At 39.5% G+C, this 24,486-nt stretch overlaps 1 protein-coding gene across 2 annotated transcripts in view; it reads right to left on the bottom strand.

Moving 5' to 3' along the window:
* Nucleotides 1-5,658: 5,658 nt before the first annotated feature.
* Nucleotides 5,659-24,486, bottom strand: part of TECRL (trans-2,3-enoyl-CoA reductase like) — a 142,021-nt gene continuing 123,193 nt past the window's right edge. Inside the window, exons 10-12 of one of the 2 annotated variants that reach the window (XM_025386038.1) lie at nucleotides 20,394-20,479; nucleotides 19,965-20,010; nucleotides 5,659-6,409 (exon numbers count right to left, since the gene is read on the bottom strand). In XM_025386038.1, coding sequence (XP_025241823.1) covers nucleotides 6,393-6,409; nucleotides 19,965-20,010; nucleotides 20,394-20,479 — 149 coding nt within the window. In that variant the 3' untranslated portion in view covers nucleotides 5,659-6,392. Of the gene's footprint in view, nucleotides 6,410-18,176; nucleotides 19,127-19,964; nucleotides 20,011-20,393; nucleotides 20,480-24,486 lie in introns of those variants that run through there. The other variant, XM_025386037.1, reaches the window with a different exon arrangement.

Here is a 24,486-nt window from a genome sequence, read left to right as displayed (position 1 = left end):
TTGTGTTATTCTCTTTTTTTACATTATAAAATTAATATAACCATGCCTTTTTTTTTTTTTTTTTTTTGGTGGTATTATTGTAGCAGGACCAGCAGCAAACCAAACTCCACAGACACCGAGTTAAAGAAGGAAGAGGTTTATTCGGCTGGGGGCATTGGCAAGACTCCTGTCTCAAGAGTTGAGCTCCCTGAGTAAGCAATTCCTGTCCCTTTTAAGGGCTCACAACTCTAAGGGGGTGCATGTGAGAGGGTCATGATCGATTGAGCAGGCAGTGGGTACGTGACTGGGTGCTGCATGCACCAGTAATTAGATTGGAACAAAATAGGATAGGGATTTTCACAGTGCTTTTCTATACAATGTCTGTAATCTATAGGTAAGGTAACCGATTAGGTCAGGGGTCGATCTTTAACTACCAGCCCCAGGGTGTGGCGTTGGGCTGTCTGCTTGCGGATTTCATTTTTGCCTTTCAGTTTTTACTTTTTCTTTCTTTGGAGGCAGAAATTGGGCATAAGACAATATGAGAGGTGGTTTCCTCCCTTATTATGTTAGGTAGTCAGGCAGACATGAACAGTGCAGGAGAGCCAAATCCCCCCAGGAGCATCAAGCAACCATCAAGTGATGGTCAGGAAGTTCTTAAAACTGTCTGTCTAAAATAATAGTTAGTTGCAGCCAGTGCCAGGGAAAGGCAGTTTCCCAATAGGTAGCAACATCTGAAACTGGTGATCAGCAGCTTCCTGATAAGGCCTCAGGAGTTGGGCGAGTGCACTCGAGCATGCTTACTAACAGAAAAAATAGGAGCGTTCAACTGGTATATGATTTTCTCCTAGAAGCACTCAACAGGTGAGGACAGAACACCTCAAGAGATTTTATATAAAATAAATATTTTTCATAGAACTTAAGCATTGGCTTTATAATATATAATTTTAGAAGTAATGAAAATTGACAACTATTTAAATCTACAATTATTTCTATAAAATAGAGAAAAAAGTATTATAAGGTATCTAAACATCTTGCTTTACAGATAAGAAGACTCATGTCTAAACAGGCAAACATACTTATCCAGTGTCAGATAGTTTAGGAGAAACTAAATTATACATTAGTTTATCCTATTTCCTAAATAGGATATTGCCTAAATAACTTATTTTTTGAGAACTTTATCTTCTTCTTACAGTAAAATACTTAGATTTAAAAAAAAATCTTATTCGAATTATATATCCAACTGTACTCTGTTGTATGAGTCAATATAGTTGATTAGATAAAGCATAACAATTTCTTCTACTTGGAGACTCTGTGAGGAAGTTTGGGAGGGCTTTTGAAAAATGAACCATCTGAAGAATTGGTAGTAAGTAGGTCGCAGATGGAGGAAGAAGGAATTGTGAGTATTAGTTTATCAAAGAAATGAAATCGGCAGGCGGCAAATTCCTAGGCAAATAGGGGCAGGTTTCCCGTGAAACCGCACCTTCTGGCTGGAGACAGCCTGAAATTTGAACCCAAGGCTGCCAGTTCCGCGTACAATCCACACACAGAGTGAAAACGTCCTTGATGCCTGTTAGCCAATCAAATGATGGTTTTTCCAGTCCCACTAATGGACCACTCAGCATACCCTTCCTCCTGCCCATAGACCAATGAGCAGGTACTTCATTCTGAGCCCATAAAAACCCTCAGACACAGACAGACATGGGAAGTACCCTTCAGAGGGTAGGAGCTACCCACTTTGGGTCTCTTCTCTGCTAAGAGCTATTCTGTCACTGGGTAAAAGTCTTCTGCCATGCTCACCCTCCAGTTACTGGTGTAACCTCATTCCTTCTGGATGTGGACAAGAGCTTGGGCCCCACCAAATGGCCGAGGCTGAAAAAGCTGTAATGCTTTCCTGGCCTTCTTGCTGAGCTGTGAGCAGGCCTGAAAAGAGCTGTAACACATTCCTGGCCAGCTTGCCAAGCTGTGGGTGGTGACAATATCCCTATCATCGGTCCGTGAAAGTGAAAGTGAAGACTGCCAACACTTCTGGGCGCCCAGACCTCAGGATTCCCCAAGCCAGAGTTGTAACACTATAGACCTCGGTGGCCACCCCATGTGATGGGAAGTGATGGCAGGGCTGAGAAAACCAGGGAGTTCTAGGCGAGAGCAAGGTGACAGGACTGAAAAAGCTGTTACAATCTTAGTCATTTAAGAAAAATTTACTAGCACCTTTTATATCCTGAGCCTTGGTCTTTGTCCCTGGGAAATATGAATTAAAAGAATGAACAAGAATACGGTTTCAATGAGTTGGCATTTTAAAAACACGATAAAAGATCAGCATAATAATTAACCAAATAAATAAATAAATAAATATAAATTAAAAATCATAAATTCCTGAGATGCTGGAGGTGGGAATGAGAGAGCTGTGGCATCCCGCCCGCCTTGGGATACTGCAGTTGCTGGCGTCTCCAACTTTTTTATGTGCCACCACGTTCCCCACATTCCCCTCATCCAGACCCCAGTGCCTACAGCAGAAATTGCTTGCTGTAATCCTGGTCCAGCCACAGCCTTATACAACACTGGCACCTGTGTAGGCACCTGGAGCTCCCCGCTGCGCCACAGCAGCCAGAGCGCCTTGTTGTGCGGAGTGGCAGGACCCCACACTTGCTCGCTTAACACCCCTGGTAGTCCTGAACTTGGCTCACCCTCCGCAGGCATGGGTTCCGGGCTGTTATCGGGAGCCAAGTGCAACCTGCTGGTCTGAGTTGGGGGAACAAGCTCTGCAGGTGAGAGCAGATCTCAAGCAGAGGCACCACTAGCCACAGAGGTTTCTGGCTGCCAAGAAGTGACACCCAAAGTATTCTGTGACAGAAACAACTCTCATTTACAAGCTGACAGAACAATGGGATAAACCAGAAATTATGTACTGGGATTATTGAGAGTACCTCTTATATTTTTAACAGTTTTATTTCTGGCAACAGACTATGGGATTTCATTTACCAAACATGGTATGAAAATGTCTTCTATATGCTCAAGAAAATAAATAATTATGCATTTGTTTTGTAAATATTTCTGAATGACTTTTTTCTCGCATTTCAAGAACCATTAGCAAACTAAAGTTAAAAACCCAAATCCCATTTTAGCAGGAACTTTTATCTCAGGAAATGCTGCTGTGTATTTTCACAATCAAACCTCCTCTGAAGGAGGCCTAATTACAGGCTTCATTATGCACCTGGTGAAAATTAACTTTTAAGCAGTCTTTAAAATACGTTTTTAAATTATCATTATGCAAAAACTGCAAAAATACCTGTAATTGTATTTACAAAGCAAAATTGTTATAATCACCTGTAACATTCAGGAGCAACCTCAGGATTTTAATTTTTTTAATAAAAATTAAAATAGAAACCCTCATTACTGATTCATGAACTTTTTTTATGAGCACAAATGTTATCATTGACATATGTCAACTGCTAAACTTTAACATGTACTGAATGCTAGTTCCTTAAAATTGACCTTAAATATCTTGGAAATATGTTTAATTACTGGAAGAATGGTAAAGGTCATAAAAAATATTTAAATATCATTATGAATTTTACTATTTTCTTAATGTTAGCTTCTGGAAATAGTACTTTTAGAGAGAAATAAAATTTAACATACACATTTTAAAAATGAGACTATTTTCATTTTGTATGCTTCATTTAAGGAGTAATGTTTCTTAAAATCGATCTGCGTGTGTGTCTGTGTATGAGTTAGAGAGTAACATTTTTTTCCACGAGTGTTGCTAAAAAACAAAATGTGCTGTAGTCTATTTTGAGTCACAGCCAAAAACTAAAAATATACATGTACAAACAGAATTCCTTTTTTTTTTTTTTTTTTTTTGAGACGGAGTTTCACTCTTGTTGCCCAGGCTAGAGTACAGTGGCACAATCTCAGCTAACTGCAACCTCCGCCTCCCGGATAGAAGTGAGACTCCTGCCTCAGCCTCTTGAGTAGCTGGGATTACAGGCATGCACCACCATGCCCGGCTAATTTTGTATTTTTAGTGCAGACGGGGTTTTGCCATATCTGTCAGGCTGATCTCGAACTCCTGATCTCAGGTGATCCACTCACCTTGGCCTCCCAAAGTGCTGGGATTACAGGCGTGAGCTACCATGCCCAGTCCCGAATGCACTTTAAAAGTAACAACTAGAGATAGAAAAAGTAGAAACCGGAGGTAGAAAGGTTGGGCACTGGAAGCAGTTATGTGGTAATGGATGTGTAGCTGCAGCTGATGCAACTCTTTGTTTGTTTTGTTTTGTTTTGTTTTTCTCTCTCCAGCTATTTTTTATGAAAATACTGGGAAAGACAAAGATGTGGCATTTTAAAAACACTAGATTTTTTTGGCAAATTGTTTTGGGATAGAGAATTAAATCAAACAATTTTTCCAAAAGTAACTACTAGAATAATAATTAAATTAAAGGGACTCTTGATTTTGTAAATATTATGCTATCAAAATCTGGTATTAGAAAACTCTGAGGTTATCAAATCTCATACTTCTTATTATGCTCATAAATTTAAATATTTAAATTACTGGGTACTAGTCTTAAACTCCAAATGGGATGTGCAAAGCTATAGTCTGGCAAGAGACCTCCTGTTATGATATTTTTCCACTTTTGCTTGAGATTATTATCAGTCTTTGTTTTAAGTGAGATTCATTTCCCAACCTGGTCCAGTCTTTATTTCAGCAGTTTCATCTTCCTTAAGACCCTCTGAACTGACCTATCTTTGGATATGTACAAGAATTACTAACCAAGAAAACCAATGGATAATCTGTGAAGATATCATGGGCATGAATTTACAGAAATATGCATTTATCTGAAGAAAGACTTATAACCAGTAATGGTGTATTTTTAGATTTAGAGTTTTTGTTTCATTTGTTTTGTTTTAATAAATTAGTTTGATGACAATTATAACTGTATTTCTTTAGGAACAATTACTGAAAAACACTTTTTGAGGACATTTGTCATCTAACAATTATTAATTTGGCAACAGTTACATCAAAACAACAAAAACTCCAGAATGTTTAAAAGAAATAAAAGAAGCAGAGGCATACTTCCAAGTGTCAAAAAGAAATATGGGATGGTTTCAGAAAAGTAAAAGTCTTCTTGTGATGAGGCTGACTAAAATGTCTCTCATCATAGGAAAAGTTTCACGCTCAGAGCTGTTAATCTTGTTTCATGTTCAAAGACATGCTTATTATAAAGAATATTTAATTTAAGGGATAACAGAATAATTAAGCAAGCAAACATGCAATATTTCAATTAAAGTTGAACTTGTTTTGTCTCTTAAGCAAATTATCTAAAAAGTAGAGACAGGCTTGTACCTTTTTCCTCTCTCACTGATTGCCACATCTGAATCTCAATCTAAGAAACAAATCCATCAATATATAGAGCATAAAATTTGCATGTGAAATAGAAGTATTTTAGAAACGTTCTCCAGTTAATATGGCTTATAATAGCATCAAATGTGTGCCTTTCACAGATGGCAAAACTTCTTGGCCAAATCCTGTATTGCTTTTATGAAAATATCAAATACATACATACCTTATTAAATTAGAAATGAGGCCTATATGTCACAAAGCATAGAATTTAAAAGTTGCTAATATTATCATAATTTATCTTGACATAAAAATCACAGCTGTTGAAAATACACACACAAGAATTGTAGAATTTGAGACTATGTTATTTGCAGGATGAGAGTGTTAACTTTGAGAGAACATGGTACAATGAAACATATTTAGGACAGCATATTACTTCAACAAGTAACCATGGTACTAATTTTATTGTTAATTTATGTAGTGTATATATATTTTTTTCTGGGTTTAAATTTTCATTAATAATTTTCCTATGAATATGATCAAATTATGACATCTATTATAAATAAATGTCATAATTTATTTTTATTTTAATTTTATATTTAAATGTTTTATTTTTTACCTTCTTTCCACACCAAACACACTGATATATAAATGTAATTAAGACACCTACAACTAATCTCTGCAGTGTTGAATGCCATTCCTGCAAAATACTCCATAAGCTAAGATTAAGTTACTTAGATATGTGGCAAAAAAACCATGAATGTGTGAGATTATAGAGATTTGTTTTATATTAAAAGAAATGCCCAATTTTTTAGCCAGCAATGCAAACTTATTATTTATATAAACCTTATATATTAATTTAGAGAGTATCACTAAAGTTTGTAAGTGTGCACATTTACACACACAACCATATATACGCATTTGTGTACATCTTATGTATAGTAACTCCTAAAACCTCTATATGAAGCTTAGGTTTTAAAGGCTAAAAACGTGTACATGGCCGCTGCAGGATTATACCTGTAGCATTACTATTGATAGTAAGATGGTGTAAGTTTGTCAAGCTTTTTCTTTTGATGTCTTAGGCAGTGAGACCACCTGGAAATAAAAAAGAGAAATACATTTAAAAAAACACATTTCATAATGAAGATATCCTTTAACTAAGGTATATCTGCCAACAGTAAGGGAATAACTGATATAAAAAAATATGATGGGCCGGGCGCGGTGGCTCAAGCCTGTAATCCAAGCACTTTGGGAGGCCGAGACGGGCGGATCACGAGGTCAGGAGATCGAGACCATCCTGGCTAACACGGTGAAACCCCGTCTCTATTAAGAAATACAAAAAACTAGCCGGGCGAGGTGGCGGGCGCCTGTAGTCCCAGCTACTCGGGAGGCTGAGGCCGGAGAATGGCGTGAACCCGGGAGGCGGAGCTAGCAGTGAGCTGAGATCCGGCCACTGCACTCCAGCCTGGGCGACAGAGCGAGACTCCGTCTCAAAAAAAAAAAAAAAAAAAAAATATGATGGAGCGACTGGCATAAGGAAATGTAGCACAATGGGAAGAAAAATGTCTGTCATATAGGTACCCCAGACTTAAAGACTTTCTTCTAGACCTACAAGAATGTACAAATTTCCTAGGTTACTATTTGTCAGGATCCAGTTGCAAAAACAGAAACTATTCTTAGTCTTTCAGAAAAGGGACATTTATTACAAGTAGTTGATCATATAGCTGCATTGGGTATATATGATTTAATGCATTGACATTTCTTTTTAAGATAATTAAATGATATCATACAATTTAGCTGAATAGATATTAGGGAGTGAGAATTTTATTGTTGTTATTGTTTTCTCCTTAGAAATTTTAATAGTATACTTTGGGAATTATAGGGCTTTTAAAAGGGCTTTTTGTTATTTCTTTAGTGGCCGCATGTGTTAGTAATAAAGTCTCTGCCCAGTGCATATAGACTTATTTTACAATATACTGTCATATATATTTATAGTCATATATGTATATATTTTCATATATTTATATATTGTCATATATGCATATTGTTTTAATTTAATTTAGGGGAGCTTTAATTAATTTAGGGGAGTTAAATAAGTTTAATGTGAGACCAAATTAAGTAAGAAAGCAGCAGGTTTTAATTGCAAATATGCAGCAACTCTTGGGCGAGGTTCTCCGGTCCTCAGGTATGGGGCCAGGGAAGTCGCGCCGGCCTCTGCCGGCAGCGGACTTTTATGCATTGGTACTGGAAGGGGGGACGGCAGTGGGCAGGATAAGGGCATGATAGAGGCGTTTCTGTAGGTGTGGCCGGGTAAGTTTCGATCTCTTCGGATTGACGTCACCTGGCGCATGCTCGGTTGTCCTGCACTTTCCTGGGCACAGGAAAGTTGGTGATGAAGAACCTGGAAACAATCGGGACTGTGCCATCTTGTTCACCTTCCTTCATTTTGGTCCCTTCTCTCTCACCCAAACAGTCCAACCTCTTATTGATTATAAGAATTTGGGGCGTCATTGTCTGCCTTTCTGCTTCCTGCTGTTAAGGGGCGTAGTTAGGGTCTGAGGTTGGCAGTTGGACGTAGGGATGCAGGAGCATTTGGTTGAAGGTGACTCGGGTGATTTCTTGGATCCTGGCTCTGAGAAATTTTATTAGAATGGGAGCAAAACATAACATAAGACAGAGGATTAGTATGAGAATTAGAAATGGAAACATCTGCTGTACTACAAGCAGAAGCCATACCGGTGGTCCGGGGGTTAAGGGGACGTTAAATTGTTGAAGCTCCTCTTTGATTTTGTTTAATGTTTGGACGTTGGTGTCAACCAGGCCTGATTCATTTATATAGTAGCAACACTCCTCTCCTAGGAAGAGGCATGTTCCTCCTTTTTCAGCAGTAAGGAGATCTAATGTTCGTCTATTTTGTGCTGCTACCTGGGCCACTGAGGTGATTTGACGTTGTAAAGAGGCTAGGCTTTCAGCTGAAGCCTCCATGGCTGCTTGGACCTGAGTGGAGAGGATCCATTTAGATTGAATCGAGTGGGCGAGGGCCCCTGTTCCAAGTCCTGAGGCTACTAGGGACGATGCTAGGGAAACCCTGATAACTAAGGGAAGAAATGGCTCATTTTTGGATTTTATTGCTGGAAGTGGTAAGCTGTGAAACTAGCTCGGACAATTCTCCTTTGCCATATAGGGTTAAACTAGGCACTAAAGACACCAGAACGCAAAGGGATTGGGTGATGGAGGTGTGGTTAAGAACTTTGGATAAAGTTTGGTCACATCAGAAGTAGCCGCCAACGGGGGCTGTCTGGGTCCCGCTGGGAGCTTGGGTGTGATTACACCATGAAAGATTGGGAGTAGAGTAGCAGAAAGGAAGGGTTTGACTTTCTGGATCACAGCATAATGAGACTTGAGGCAAGAATGTTGCTTGAGAGGAGCTGGTAGGGTTGGTGGTGATATTGAAAGCGGCTGGTAGAGGGACCGCCACTAAGGGAAGTTTTCCGAGTGTAGAGTAGAGGAAGCAGTGGGAGAGGTTTTTCAGTCCAACTGCCTGTGTCAAGTTAAGTCCTTGGTAATAAGTGTCAACCATGAGAATGGGTCCTCATTGTTAGGGGGTAATGGGTCCTCATTGTTAGGGGGGCTTAACTGTTTTTGTAGTTTTTGTTCATGAGATTTTACGACTGAGGTTAAATTTTGTAGGGCCTGTACACTTTTAGGGAGATGTACTTGCTGTACATATACTCTCTTTACCTGGATGGTTGCAGTGGGATATGAAGAAAAAGATGATGCATATAGCCCACCTTTAACTCCCTGGGCCCACTGGGGGTCCCAGGGATCCTTAATATGAAGAATATATTTTCCTGATGTTAAATTTATTGTAAAAGGTAGATCTTTGGGGGTACAATAACCATTCTCACACAGTAGGGCCAACTCATGCATGTTGCAATAGTTGTATGGACACCCCAGGTTGGCTTCTTGCCAGTAATTTTTACAATTATATTTAGTTTGGTCGTACAAGAAACATATGACTGGGTGGTCATATTTGCTGACGGAACCTAGGTCAAAGTTAAGGGAGAGGGCAGCTTGACAGCCCTGGGGGGAGCAATCTGCAGTACCCTGCATGGCTGAGTGTACCTGGTTGTCTGTAGACCAGGTTTCAGTTATAGAGAATCTCCATATAAACTTAGGATTAGTAGGAGTAACTAGGGGAATCAGAGTAAACCATAATAATGGTAACAAAGGTGTAGAGGGTAAGTTTGACATTGCTGAAATCACAAAGGGCACCCTGCTAAGCTAGGTCTTCTATGAGAGTAAAAAGTCGGGAGACACACTGGTTGGGGGATGGGTCGGGAAGGAGGGTATCTATGGGGTTTATGAGGGAAAAGTCAGTTAAGTTAAGATGAAGAATAGTGAGGAAGTGGGAAAATTTGAGGAGGGTGTGACTCATCTAACTTGTTTCTGTCTTGGTTATTTTTAGATGGGTGGGCGACAGTTGGGTGGACTGCCACTTAGCCTGAGGGGGTTGGGCTCTCTTCAACTGGGTAAAATGGACCCAGGAACTGTGACCCAAAGGCTTGGCTGCTGTAGACATGGTAAGAATTATTGTATATGGGCCCTTCCACTTAGGAATAAGGCCCTTTGCATGTAGATCCTTGAGTAGAACCTGGTCACCTGGAGAAAGGGCCGAGGGGGTGTCTGGATTTCCTTGTGTAGGTGGGGGAAGAGACCTTTCGGCATGTTCTCTAAGTAATTGTCTTAAGAGAGAGAGAGGGGGCAAGTAGGGTGCCAGCGGTGTGGGAAGAATAGGAAGTTCTTGTAATGCAAGAGGGGGCCCGTAAACTAGTTCAAATGGGCTGAGGTCTGTAGGGCTTCTAGGTGTTGCCCATAGTCTGGTAAGGGCAAGGGGAAGTATGGTTACCCACGATTGATGTGTCTCTATGGAGAGTTTGGTTAGTTGTTGCTTGATGAGTCCATTGGCCTGCTCAACCTTTCCAGATGACTGGGGATGGTATGGAATATGTAGCTTCCAGGTAATGCTGAGAGAATCCGCCACCAATTGGATTACTCTGGAAACGAAGGCCAGACCGTTATCAGATTGTATTGATTGGGGAAGCCCAAAGCGTGGTATGATTTGTTCTATAATTATGGTAGCCACAATGGATGCACTTTCCCCCATAGTGGGGAAGGCCTCTATCTACCCTGAGAAGGTATTTACTAAGGTGAGTAGGTAGTAGAGTCTTTTGTGTCTAGGCATATGGGTGAAGTCAATTTGCCAATCCTCTCCAGGTTGATGCCCTCTAAGCTGATGGCTTGGGTGTATGTTGCGTATTGCCCCTTGAGTGTTTGCCCTTAGGCAGATTAGACACTGTTGGTCGATTTTTTTTAGGTGAGAGAGAAGGGATGGGCACTCAATGATGGGATATAAAAAATTATATAGAGCTTGGTGTCCAATGTGTAGGGAGTTGTGGATGTCTCCTAGGATTTTTTGCATTTGAGCTTCAGGGAGGACAACACGGTTTTGGATAAAGATCCATTGGTCAGGCATTATGGTTGCTTGTGGGTTTTGTAAAAGTCTACTTTTTTCTTCTGAGGAATAGGAAGGGGAGTATTGGGGGTTTAAGAAACAGATAGATTGGGGATTTTTTTGTGGAGAGTGCTATCGATTTTGCTGTGGCATCGGGAAAGTGGTTACCTTGGGCAGTTGGATTGGTAGGCCTTAGATGTCCTTTGCAATGAATGATAGCCACCTCTTTAGGGGAGGTTAGAGCTTGTAGTAACAGTTGGATTTGCCTGCCATTTATAATGGGAGTTCCTTTGGTGGTTAAGAATCCCCGCTCTTGCCAGAGTGCAGAGTGTGTATGTGTTATCATGTATGCACACTTAGGGTCAGTATATATATTAACAGTTTTTCCCTCACATAGATGGAGTGCCCTGGTTAAGGCAGTGAGTTCTGCCTTTTGTGAGGTTGTGCCTAATGGTAGAGGTTTAGCCTCTATTACTCGGGTGTTAGTGACTACCGCATATCCTGCGTGTTTGTTTCTGTGGGGATCAGTAAAGGAGCTTCCATCCACAAAGAATGCTAGTTGTGGATTTGGGAGGGGTTGGTCCTGTAAGTGGAGATGAGTTGGGGGGACCGACTGAATGACCTCAGGACAGGAATGTTCTGGGGCATGTGGGGTATTTGGGGTAAGCAGGAGAGTGGCCGGGTTAAGGGGGGAACAGGGGGCTAATTTAATGTCAGGGCTTTCTAAAAATAGGACATGGAATAATTGTATGTGGGAAGGAGTGAGATGACTGATGCACTTGTGGGAAATTAGATCTTGGAGGCGATGTGTGGAATGGACGGTGAGGGGATCTTTTAAGGTAAGTTTTAAGGCTTCTTTGGTTAGTTCTGCTGCCGCGGCTAGAGCTCGTAGACAGGGTTGCCACCCTTGCACCGTGGTGTCTAGCTGCTTGGAGAGATAAGCAACTGGTCTAAAGGTTGTTCCTATTGGTTGAGCCAAGAGGCCTGTGGCTACCTTTTGGCGTTCATCGGTGAAGAGATAAAATGGGTATTGGGGGTTAGGCAATGAGAGAGTGGGGGCTGACAGCAGACATGACTTAAGGCATATAAAATGAGTAGTGATTAGTTTTGGATTGGACAGGGGTCCTGTTGGGGACTCTTTTGCAGCCTGGTAAAGAGGCTTGGCCAGGACCCCAAAATTTGGGATCCAACGTCGAAAGAATACTACCAATCCTAAAAAAGATAAGATTTCTTCTCCATTGGTTGGGGGGTGAGGTCCTGATAAGACTTAATCTGTCTATAGTAAGGGACTTGGACACAGGAGTAAGCTCTATACCTAAGTATATAACCACAGGGAGACAAAGTTGGGCCTTTTGTTTGATGACTCTGTAACCTAGCCCTCCTAAATAATTAAGGAGGAGGGCAGTGTCCTGTAGGGAGATATCATGTGAAGGGCTACACAGAAGTAAATCATCAACATACTGGATAATTGTGCTAGAACTGATTGGGCACTGGGCCAGATCTTTGGCCAATGCCTGTCCAGAAAAATGGGGGCTGTCCCGGAAACCCTGGGGGAGGACTGTCCAGGTTAACTGAGTAGACATATGGGTTTTGGGGTCCTCCCAAGTAAAGGAAAACAGAAAATAGCAGTCAGGGTGTAATGGAATGGAAAAGAATGCACCCTTTAAATCAAGGACTGTGAAGTGAGAGGTTTTGGGAGGTATACGGGATAAAAGGGCATATGGGTTTGGGACCACTGGGTGTGTTGGGATTACTGCCTAATTAATGATACGTAAGTCCTGAACTAATCTGTATGCCCCTGAAGGTTTTTTGACAGGGAGGATGGGGGCGTTACAAGGAGAATGGGTGGGAATTAAAATTTGTTGTTGGAGTAGACGAACTATGATGGGTTTGATTCCTTGTCGGTGATGCAATGAGAGAGAGAACTGGGGGCGAGACGGAAAGTGGGTAGGGTATTTTAAGCGAATGAGGACTGGCTTATGGTGTTGGGAGACTACCGGGGTAGAGGTGTCCCATACCTTTGGGTTGACCACCACTGGAAACATCAGGGAGGGGGGTTTAGGACCTTGGTTATGGGGGCACAAAGGCGCTATGAGGGTGATGTTAGAGCCAGGGTGAGGACGAAAGGGAAGAGAAATAGATGCCTTGAGTTTGGTTAAGATGTCTCGTCCCAAAAGAGGGGTGGGACAAGAGGGTATGATGAAAGAGTGACCAGGCCGGGCGTGGTGGCTCAAGCCTGTAATCCTAGCACTTTGGAAGGCCGAGACGGGCGGATCATGAGGTCAGAAGATCGAGACCATCCTGGCTAACACGGTGAAACCCCATCTCTACTAAAAAATCCAAAACCTAGCCGGGCAAGGTGGCGGGCGCCTGTAGTCCCAGCTACTCAGGAGGCTGAGGCAGGAGAATGGCGTAAACCCGGGAGGCGGAACTTGCAGTGAGCTGAGATCCGGCCACTGCACTCCAGCCCGGGCGACAGAGCCAGACTCCGTCTCAAAAAAAAAAAAAAAAAAAAAAAAAAGAAAGAGTGACCAAAGCATGCATAGTCCAGGCAGCAATTTAACATTGGGGTCTGGCGAGGGTTAGACGGTTTACCGTCTACCCCAACTACTGAGATAGTGGATGGCTGGCTATGACCTCCATAAGTTGGCAAAACAGAATAGGTAGCCCCCGTCTCAATGAGAAAAGAAATTGGCTTACCCACTACCTGTAGAGTTACCCTAGTCTCGGCAAGGGTGACCGGGGTCTCCGAGTATGGGCACCGTCAGTCATTGTCCAGGTGTAGGAGCTGGAAGGAGCCTTCCAGCCCTTGAGGAGAGGCACCACGTTGAGGCACGATGCCTGCCCTGCTGGCGGGGCAATCAGACTTCCAGTGTCCTTCCTGTTGCCAGGTTGGGCATGGCATGGTAGGTAGGTGAGGATTTGGACACTGTTTTGCCCAATGCCCAGTTGTGCCACACTTAAAGCATGGACCAGATGGAGTGGCTGGCTTGGCTTGGGGACACTGGTTTGCCTAGTGTCCTGGGTCTCCGCATTTATAGCAGGAGCCCTTAGGAGACTTATCTTTGGTTTTCCCTGCTGGCAAAGTGGGCAATGTGGGTTGGAGGGCAGCCACTAAAGCTTGTGCTTGGAAGGCGGCCTTCTGTTTTATCCTGGTTTGTCGAAGAGCTTCTGCTGCTTCTTCTCTAGAGTTAAAAACTTTGAAAGCCAGCTTGACTAAGTCCTGAATGGGGGTTTGAGGCCCATCCTCTACCTTTTTAAATTTTTTCTGGATGTCAGGGGCCGACTGGGAAATAAAATAAGTGGCAAGGACAGTAGCTCCTGCAGGAGAGGTGGGATCCAGTTGGGTGAATTGGACAAGTGCCTCTGTAAGGTGACTTAAAAAGGAGACAGGATTCTCATCTGAATGTTGAGTAACCTCTGTAATTTATCAAAATTTACTATTTTGTTAGAGGCTGCCTTCATGCCAGCTAAGAGGCATTGTATCATAATGTATCTTCTGCGATGCCCGGGTTGTTGAGGTTGGTAGTCCCACTCAGGATCTGCAGATGGGACAGCTTGCTCACCCACCGGGACGGCAGGGTCAGTTAAGTGTAACTGATCTGCATGCTGCCTGGCGGCTGCAAGAATGTGCTCCCTTTCCTCTGAGTTTAGAGTAGAAGTAAGAATGACATGTAAGTCATGCCAGGTTAGGTCAAATGCCTTACATAGGTATCGAAACTCCTTGGAATATAGGGTGGGGTTAGCTGAAAAATTGCCAAGCCGTTTTTCAATTTTGGAAAGATCTGCCAAGGAAAAAGGGACGTGGACTCTAACTAGTCCTTCAGCTACGGCAACCTCTCGGAGGGGGGCCAGTAGATTAGTAGGAGAGATAGGGTCAGGTTGATTCATGGAAAGTTGATTTGTAAAGTCTGGTATAGTGGTCTTTGAGCGCCTATGAGCTGCAATGGGAGAGGTGAGAGGAGTGGCTGAGGGAGGAGCATCAGGAGGGGCGGTGGGAGGTGCATAGGGAGAGGTGAGGGGAGTGGCTGAGGGAGGAGCGTTGGGAGGTGCATAGGGAGAGGTGAGGGGAGTGGCTGAGGGAGGAGCGTTGGGAGGGGCAGTGGGAGGTCCATAGGGAGGAGTGAGGGGAGTGGCTGAGGGAGGAGCCTTGGGAGGGGCGGTGGAGGTCCATAGGGAAGGGAGTTGGAAGGTCAGGAGGGAGGTGTCCTGCCATCCACCCCATCTGAAAGGGAGGTAGAGTCCTCCTCTGTTGTTGGGCTGGGGGCCGAGGGCCGGGTTTTGGCTAACAAGGCCTGGGCCATTGAACATTGGGCGCACATGTCTGGGCAAGAGTGAAAGTCCCAAAGGCCTTGGACATAAATGATTTCTGACCACTTTCCTAGCCTTTGACAAAAATTAGAAAAGTCTAGTAGAATATTATAGTCGCGCATACCTTCGGGTGGCCATTGAGATTGGTTGTCTAATTCATATTGTGGCCATGCCACTGTGGAGAGGAAAATTAGTCTTTTTCATTTTAGATCCTGAGCCAAATGTAAGGTTTGTAAATTTTGGAGGAGACAACCCAAGGGGTTGTTCCTAGGGATTTTTGACTGTGAGGTTCCCATTGCCCTAGCTAATAGGAATGGAAGGCAGTCTTGGGCAGCAGCAAAGCATCCTTTGCTGCTGTTAAAGACCAGGGGCTTGCAGAGCCACTTAGGGAAAGAGAGAGAGAAACTTCAAGACAGATGTCTCTGGGTTGAAGTTTTCCTGACAGCCACCAGGTGGCCTAAGCCTTGGGCGTGTACATGACTTCAGGCCGAGGGGACTACAGACCAGACGAACTAGGGAAGGGGAACACTCACCAGAGATGGTGACTTCAGAGCAGCGGCTAAAAGGACCCGGAACGCTTAATATACCCAGCAAGGTTTTTGGAGCTGGAGTAGTAGGTTCGTGAGGGAGGAGGTTCCCCGGATCCCCCTGAGGGATACTGAGGAAGGGTCTCCTCCTGGGTTTCGGCACCAACTGTTTTACTTTAATTTAGGGGAGCTTTAGTTAATTTAGGGGAGTTAACGAGACCAAATTAAGTAAGAAAGCGGTAGGTTTTAATTGCAAATATGCAACAACTCTCGGGCGAGGTTCTCCGGTCCTCAGGTATGGGGCCAGGGAAGTCGCGCCGGCCTCTGCCAGCAGCGGACTTTTATGCATTGGTACTGGAAGGGGGGCAGGCAGTGGGCGGGATAAGGGCGTGATAGGGGCGTCTCCGTAGGTGTGGCTGGGTAAGTTTCGATCTCTTTGGATTGAGGTCACCTGATGCATGCTCGGTTATCCTGCAAATTCCCGGGTGTGGGAAAGTTGGTGATGAAGAACCCGGAAGCAATGGGGACTGTGCCATCTTGTTCACCTTCCTCCATTTGGTCCCTTCTCCCTCATCCAAACACATATAATCTAAGAGCTTTAATGAACATATTTTATTACATATGTATAATCTGAGATTTGAAAATGCTCCATAGATTAACAAATCTAAAGAATCACAATTAAAAAATAAGAAGAAACTGAACATTTCTTTTAACATATATATATATTTATTTATTTTATTTTATTTTATTTTTTTTGAGATGGAGTCTTGCTCTGTCGCCCAGGCTGGAGTGCAGTGGCCGGATCGCAGCTCACTGCAAGCTCTGCCTCCCGGGTTTACGCCATACTCCTGCCTCAGCCTCCCGAGTAGCTGGGACTACAGGTGCCCACCACCTCGCCCGGCTAGTTTTTTGTATTTTTCAATAGAGACAGGGTTTCACCATGTTAGCCAGGATGGTCTCGATCTCCTGACCTTGTGATCCGCCCATCTTCGCTTCCTAAAGTGCTGGGATTACAGGCGTGAGCCACCGCAGCGCTCCCAGCCGCTTTTAAATATTTTAAATAATGTGTACTTTGATTTATACAGGTCATCTCTTTGTCAAGTATATATGCATGCTCACATACAAACTCATACACACACACGTGCACATAGGCTTTCAGAGAAGATAGGTATTTAAAGATTTAAAAATAAAACAAAATTTTCCACTCTTAATGTCCCCAAATTACCAATGTACTTTCACTTTGCAAGTGCATACAATCCATTTGAAATATATATCTATATACACACTTGTGTATGTGCATATATATGTGTATATATGTAATACATGTGTATATATGTAATATACACATATACACATGTACAACAAATATTTTGAAATATATTTCAGAAGATGTATAAATATAACTTACATATAAATATGAACAGTATATATTTCAAAATATATATTCAGAATGATTTTCAAATAATGTACAGAAAATATTTTAATTGTTAATTCCAGTATGATAGCATATGATGTCTATAAATAAGGTACACAACTAAATAAAAATATTATGCTTATAATACAGGTATAATTTCCACAAGAATTTAAACTAATGACATAATACCTATGACATATCTCACTAAAATTGAACAACAAAAGAATTAAATTATTGTCAAAATAATGTGGGGTTCAAGTAATTTAAATGTCAAAACTTTGAAGAATATTTACTTTAAAAATCAGATGCTTTTTAAATTAAATTTTATTTTTTAAGCCACATAAGAATTGAACATATTTGGGAGATACACAGTAATGTTTCAATACATATAATTTATAGTGATCAGATCAGATAGAGTATCCATGGTTTCAAACATTTATCATTTCTTTGTGTTGGGTACAAAATCTCCTTTTAGCTATTTGAAACTAAATAGAATATAATGTTCTTAACTATAGTCATCTTACAGTGATATAGAACACCAGAAATTACTCCTCCTACCAAGCTGTAACTTTGTATCCTTTAACAAATCTCTCTCTAGTCTCCCTTTGCTGCAGCTTTCCCAGCCTGTAGTATCCTGTTTTATTTTTTACTTCTATGATATCAATTTTTTTAGCTTCCACATATAAGTAACAACATGCAATGTTTAACTTTCTGTTCCTGGCTTGTTTCATTTAACATATGCCTTCCAATTCCATCCATGTTCACATTTTCTTTACCCATTCAACTGTTGTTGGACACCTAAGTTTCTTCTATATCCTGGCTGTTGTGAATAGTGCTGCAGTAAACATAGGGTGCAAATGTCTCTTTAATATACAGATTTCCTTTTTCCAGTAATGGTATTGCTGGATCATATGATAGTTCTATTTGTAATTTTTGAAGAAACTACATATTGTTCTCCACAGTGGCTGCTCTAGTTTACATTCCCACCAGCAGTGTCTAAGAGTTAATTTTTTTTTTTCTGCATCTTCACCAATATGATTTTATTTTACTTTACTTTACTTTACTTTACTTTTTAATTTTATTTTATTTTATTTTATTTTATTTTATTTTAAGACAGTCTCACTCTGTCACCCAGGCTGGAGTGCCTTGGTTTAATCATGGCTCTCTGTAGCCTTGAACTCCTAAGCTGGAGCAATCTTGAGTAACTGGGACTACCTACTGGCATGTGCCACCACATCCAGCTAATTTTTACTTTATAAAATTTTTTTTAGAGACAGAATCTTGATATGCTTTTTAGAGACAGAGTCTCGATATGTTGCCCAGATCTCAAACTTCTGGACTCAAGCAATTCTCCTGCCTTGGCCTGTCAAAGTGTTAGGATTACAGACATGAGCCACAATGGCTGTCATTTTTTTTTTTTATCTTTTTGATAATAGTCACCCTAATTAGGATGAGATGATATCTCATTGTGGTTTTGATTTACATTTCCGTTATGAATAGTTAATGTTGAGTGTTTTAAACATATACTTATTCGCCATGTATATGTCTTCTTCTGGGAAATGTCTGTTCAGATCACTTTTTCATTTTTTAATCAGGTTGTTTCTTTATTGTGATATTTTGCCTTATGCAAATAGTATTGTGAAGTATTAATGAAGTAAGACAATTTTATTCAAGGACCAATCCCATGCAAATACATTCAGAGCTGTTCTTAGTTAATTGCATTTATAATTTATACTTTTTATTACCATGTGCATTACTCTAAATTTAGTGAAATTTTACTGTATTTTTACTCAGTGTATATACTGTTGCTCATGAATTGTTGGAGTATAATAGTTAACTATCCGTAATTAAGTCTTATTTATTGAATTTATATGTTGCCATTTTCCATAGGAGTTTTTTTTTTTTTTTTTTTTTTTTTTACAGTATGAGTGGAATCATTGCTGATTTTCTATGAATATATGAACTGAATTTTCTCAGATAAATCTTATGTTTCTTTTGTGCCCACAAAGACATCTGGATACTCATCAGAAGTGTAAAAATTCCAACTAGAAGAGAAAATAAATAATTATTATTTCTTTCTTATTTCTATCAAATAAGTTATATCAGGAAAATGATCACTAGCATGTTTAGCTTTTAAGATGTTTCCCAAATGCTGCATAATTTCTTATCAATTTTCATTATTCATACCCATTTCCTAGCAATAGCCAATCAATATTGCATGAATGAACACAGAAAATACATTACAAAATTAAAAATGAATCTACATATTTTACATACCACAACCACAAAATACTCCCAAATAAGGATTTATTTTTGTGTTTAAAAGTTTTCAATAGTTGCCTATATGCATATAATATTCCTCTGCATGCATATAATAAGCCACATTAATTGTGATTCAAATCTTGTTTTGAACACAATATAACAAAATGGATAAAATGGATATTACATATGTCTTTCTACTAAATGGAAATCATGCAGTTCAGCTTCTTAGTGTGTGTTAAAATGCTCACTATTCAAGATGAACTCTCATACATCGCAACTCTTCCTTTGAAGAGAAAACACATACACATGCCTGTGCACATGCACAAGAAGAAGTTTCAAGGGAAATGCGTTGTTATCAAAACTTCTTCTAAACAAAACTTCATTGCTTAATAAATACATTTGGATTACAATTCCTGGCTTGGATTAAGCAACAATTATACAGAGATAAAGAGCAAAAGTACTTCAATATATGTTAATACTGCTAAAAATCAAACTCAACATGAAATTATAAAATCTTTTTGCAAACATGCTATACTTTAATACTATAATAACTTTTTCTCAGAAATCATTTCTTCTAAAGATGCATTTATTTGATTAATTGTCATTAAATCTAGGTCTTACCTGGCAGTGTTTGTGTCATGACTGTGAAACTAATCCATGATCCAATCTGTTATATTAAAACTTAAATTAGCACATACATAAATGTAATCTAGTAGTTTCTTCACTTGTGGCTTTGAATAGGTAATTTTAAGGCTTAAAATATTAGAAAACTTATAGATAGGAATACATTTTCAAAAAATAATAATTTAATTTTTACATATAAAGTCACAAGCAATCTCATAAAATGGGATCATATTTATAAGAAAATGAAAGACTTTAATATTTGAAAAAATTGTGATTGAAATGTTCTATTTTTTATACCATGATCTATAGATAAGACCTCTATATTTTTCTTGTATATATTAATTTATAATACATATACATACATAAGCACATTCATTTAGTATATCATGAATAGGATTCAAGGATTTACATACATAAATAACATACCTCATAGGTGTAGTTAGGACATGAAACCAGGAAAAACATCCATGTGAAGGGGTTATAATTTGGACTTGGGAAACAGGCATTGTTTCCTTTTGCAAAGGAAAGTAAAATGTCAATGATGCTACATATTGCAAATCTGATCATATGCTTATTATATAATACTAAGTCTCCAAAATAACTGTGTACCACATGAAATGTCATCATATATTTATAGCAACCTATTTCACAAATTACTCAGAAGAGAGTCAGCTTTAAATGTTATAACCTTTTGACTCAAATAAAATAGCTGTCATTTTCATACCATGTCTACAGCTATGTTGCTGTAACATTGCAGAGAACATAAGGATAATGAATTCTTTAAGATTTAAAATATATATAAATTATTTTTACATTATAATAGTTGAAATAGTAATACATACTGAAATTATAAAGCGTGTCTTAACATTTGCCCACCTCTTCACATTCCCCTTTACTATCAAAGAAGATATATTTGTTTGAGATTATTAAATATCTTGATTCCTTGTATTAAATTGGTGATAATCATAAGGAATTTTATACAGATGTCATTTATACCAGAAAAGTATGCAAACTTCTCATAAAAGGATTACATTTAATATCAGTATAGTTAATATTCTGAGATATCACATTTCTGTTCAGCAATCAGGATTGATATTTACATCTCTCATTATCCTTCACATATTGTCACTTTATTTTTGTTAATTATTTTTCCCTTTTCAATTGTTTTTAAGAACCATTTTAGATAACAAATTTTTAATGATTTCAAGTTGAACTTGGAGCTGTGACATTTGTAAAAGTAAGTATGAATTATAAAATTACTGTTTTATTCTCCATACCAAGATTTAATCAGATAACAAATCAGCTAAACTCTTTTCCTTATAACTCTAAAGTCATAATAAAATGTCAGTGTGTTGTTTTCAAAATTGTAGCAATTGCTGAAATATCAAAGTTAAAAATTATGCTAAGTATTGTGCAGATTTTACAACTGTTCATAAATATAAATATGTAGGTTTTTCGATATTACTGATTTTTTACAGTATTTATGTAGACACCTTTGTGTAATGTCCGTATATTAATAAAATAAAGATAATTGAGGAATCTACCCAGGTTATAGTCACTGAATTTCAGAGGCAGAAGGTTCAGGGAATAGTCTGCTTTAGAGCCTGTAGTTTATGAGTGTTCAGCCCCTAGAGGTGCGGAATGATCAAGGGTCTACAAATCTACATTTTTTCCAGATCTACTTTGTAGATTAAATAATGGATATGCCTTATGACACAGAACAATATATGTATATAGATAATATAGTTTCAAGTATACACAGTTGCTATTAACTGTAATATTAAATAAGTTTAGGAGTTACTAATTTAATACTTATATTCTTCATAAATGTTCTCTCAACCTATAGTTATTATAATAGAGCTTCTATTAAATTAAAGTCAGGAGGTTCCTTACATTAAAATGCTGTGCCACCAGGTTCTTCTTTAGGCATATAAGGTTTACTCCATTGCTTCGGGGAGTGCTACTGGGAGAGAACCTTCAACTTTTGTACTCCCTATAGTTGGAAGCAATCTCACCCAAGGTCACACTCACTGATTTAGCCTTAATACGGTATTTGATCAATATTGAAAATTGATTAACTTAATTCAGGAGAACATGGATTTTTCATACCAGTTTTAGAATGTCCCATGCAATCACTGGAGACTTGTTGAGACTATATTGCTCTCAATTTCCTACCTAAATATGATCTATTTCTTCTATCCATAAAAACCACTCCTTAACAATCTTCTTGACTATTAATCTCCATCCTGGCATCTGCATTCCAGAAAACCCAGCTTAGATATTTGGCACCAGGAATGGCCCAAAAAGCAGATGTTGGAATGGCATTTTAGAGTTGAATGACTTACCATAAGGCCTACAATGTGTACTCCATAGCTGATGGTAGGTGCAGACAGATAACTAAAGGTACAGGGTAGCAATCCAAGTGTAAAAACCTTTTACTACTTGGATGTTGTTATGTTATAGTGGTTGAAAACAATATTCTATCTGGTCTAATACTACAAGTGTGATTGAATGGCTCGACAAAGACATCTAAAACAAACTGATACTTGGCAATTAAAAGGCAGTTGTGAAAGTTAGAGGTCCACCTAGGTAGTGTGCAAAGAGGCCTGAAGAAGGCAAAAAAGCTGAGAAATAGGTCCAGGTCTTAATTGTAAAAGTAGTCAAACTCCAAAGAATATCCAACTCCAATCCAATGCAGATCTGTTAAGTCAAGTTTATCACACAATCTTGGAATGTCTAGGTTTTCATAAACTCCTTGATCCCGCAGAGGTGGCCCACTCTTCCCTATGAAAGTTGAGCACACCCTTCCTTAAAAGCAATACAGAAGGCACTACACTGCAAGAAAACCCCCTAGAAAATCTCCCCTATCTTTTCTTCTAGTCACTACAACTAGGGTTATATCACAATATAAACTACCTGAGATTGTTCTGGGGATGATAGAGAAAAAAAAAAAAGATAATGCCCCAAAGGAGCTGCAGAACCCAGCCAGCGTGAACCAACAAAATTTAGGAGAATACACATGGGATTGGAATCTGAGGGTGTTTGAAAAGAGGGGTAAAGTATAAAGTTGAATAAAGGTTTGTTTATGTTTTGGGAGCACTGTCCTGGAATACAGGAGTAAATATCCTGCTAAGATTGTACAAACACACTACTAATATGTACCTGGAAGCATGAACAAAGCAATGGCCCACAATAAGCAAGAAGAAATGTTAGAATTTTCATGGCAGGCTGGGAAAGAAGGTGCTAAGTGCCTTAGAGAAATAGGAATCCTAGAGCAGATAGTCTATGCAAGGATGAAAAGAGAGGACTTCTTTCTATGCAAGGAATTTTTCCCCATTTCATGGTCTCAGGGTTTTTTTTCATGTTCCATGGGAGAGCCAATATGATACATCACTTTTCAAAACTATGAGGAATATGGTAGTAAAAGGAACACCATCATTACTAAGATTCATGTTGACTTTTGCTGTATCAGGCTGACTGTAAGTGAAGTCATCTTAGAACTGAGATGACTAGTAGTGAATGGGATTAAAGGACACTTCCTCACACCACTCCCTAGAAAATCAAGGCAGTTCCAATTACAGCACTTAATTGTTCCTGAGTCAAAATGAGTGCCCTGTTCATAGGAGGCTTGACCCGCAGAAAGTTATGTTTGACTAATAAAACACAATGTCCCTAGAAGCTACACAGTTGGATATCCAACAATGCTATTGCTAAATTTAGACAAATACAATAAATTATAGATGAATAGTTAAGAGATTTGAGACAGCTGGTGCTATGTCAGATCTACTATTCCTTTCCCAGTATTGGAATGTGAATCAGTTCTAAGACTCCAAACTCACTGATGGAAGAATAGTCTGGGAGGAAAGGTATTGTAACACCAAAACAAATGCACATCATAATGATTTCAGTGATCTTTACTAAAAGAACTTTATTGATTCAGGGAATCATATACCAGAAAAAAGTGTCATTTTTACATTTTAAGTACTGTTAGACAAAGTGGGTTCACAAAGGTGGTAATTTATCCAGATCATAAATAAATAATAATTGGAATATATATATACTTTGTAGTTTGCACAGTATCTACATTTGCTGAAGCTTTCTTCTGTCATATCCTCCGAGAAAATGTCCTCGACTAAAGGGAACTGCCTTACAAGGTCTTTTTCTTCCCCAGGTAGACACACATCCAACTTATCTGTCTCCAGCCATTCCAACTCTTGACACCTCTACAGGGTTATTCTAGCTTCAGATACCCAATAGAGTTGACTAAGACCATTCTTGTGACTACATCACAGCTCAACTTCCTCTTTGGCATAGTTCTCATTCCTTGCCTCTTTTCCATAATTCCTAATAACCTTCTTTTATACCAATTTCTGCTACCTGAGAATATGACTCATGACACTTTGTACAATCAATATTAAATGGTTCCCTTCTAGACATAAACCATGCCTAAAGCACATCTAATAGATATTACAACAAACTTCAAGTAATATATAAGTGAGGGAATAAAAATTCAAGAGTA

This window comes from Theropithecus gelada, chromosome 5, assembly GCF_003255815.1.
Source record: "Theropithecus gelada isolate Dixy chromosome 5, Tgel_1.0, whole genome shotgun sequence".
In the NCBI taxonomy this organism is placed as follows: Eukaryota; Metazoa; Chordata; class Mammalia; order Primates; family Cercopithecidae; genus Theropithecus; species Theropithecus gelada.
Note: the sequence above shows the minus strand (reverse complement) of the source record. Positions and strands in the feature narration are given on the sequence as shown.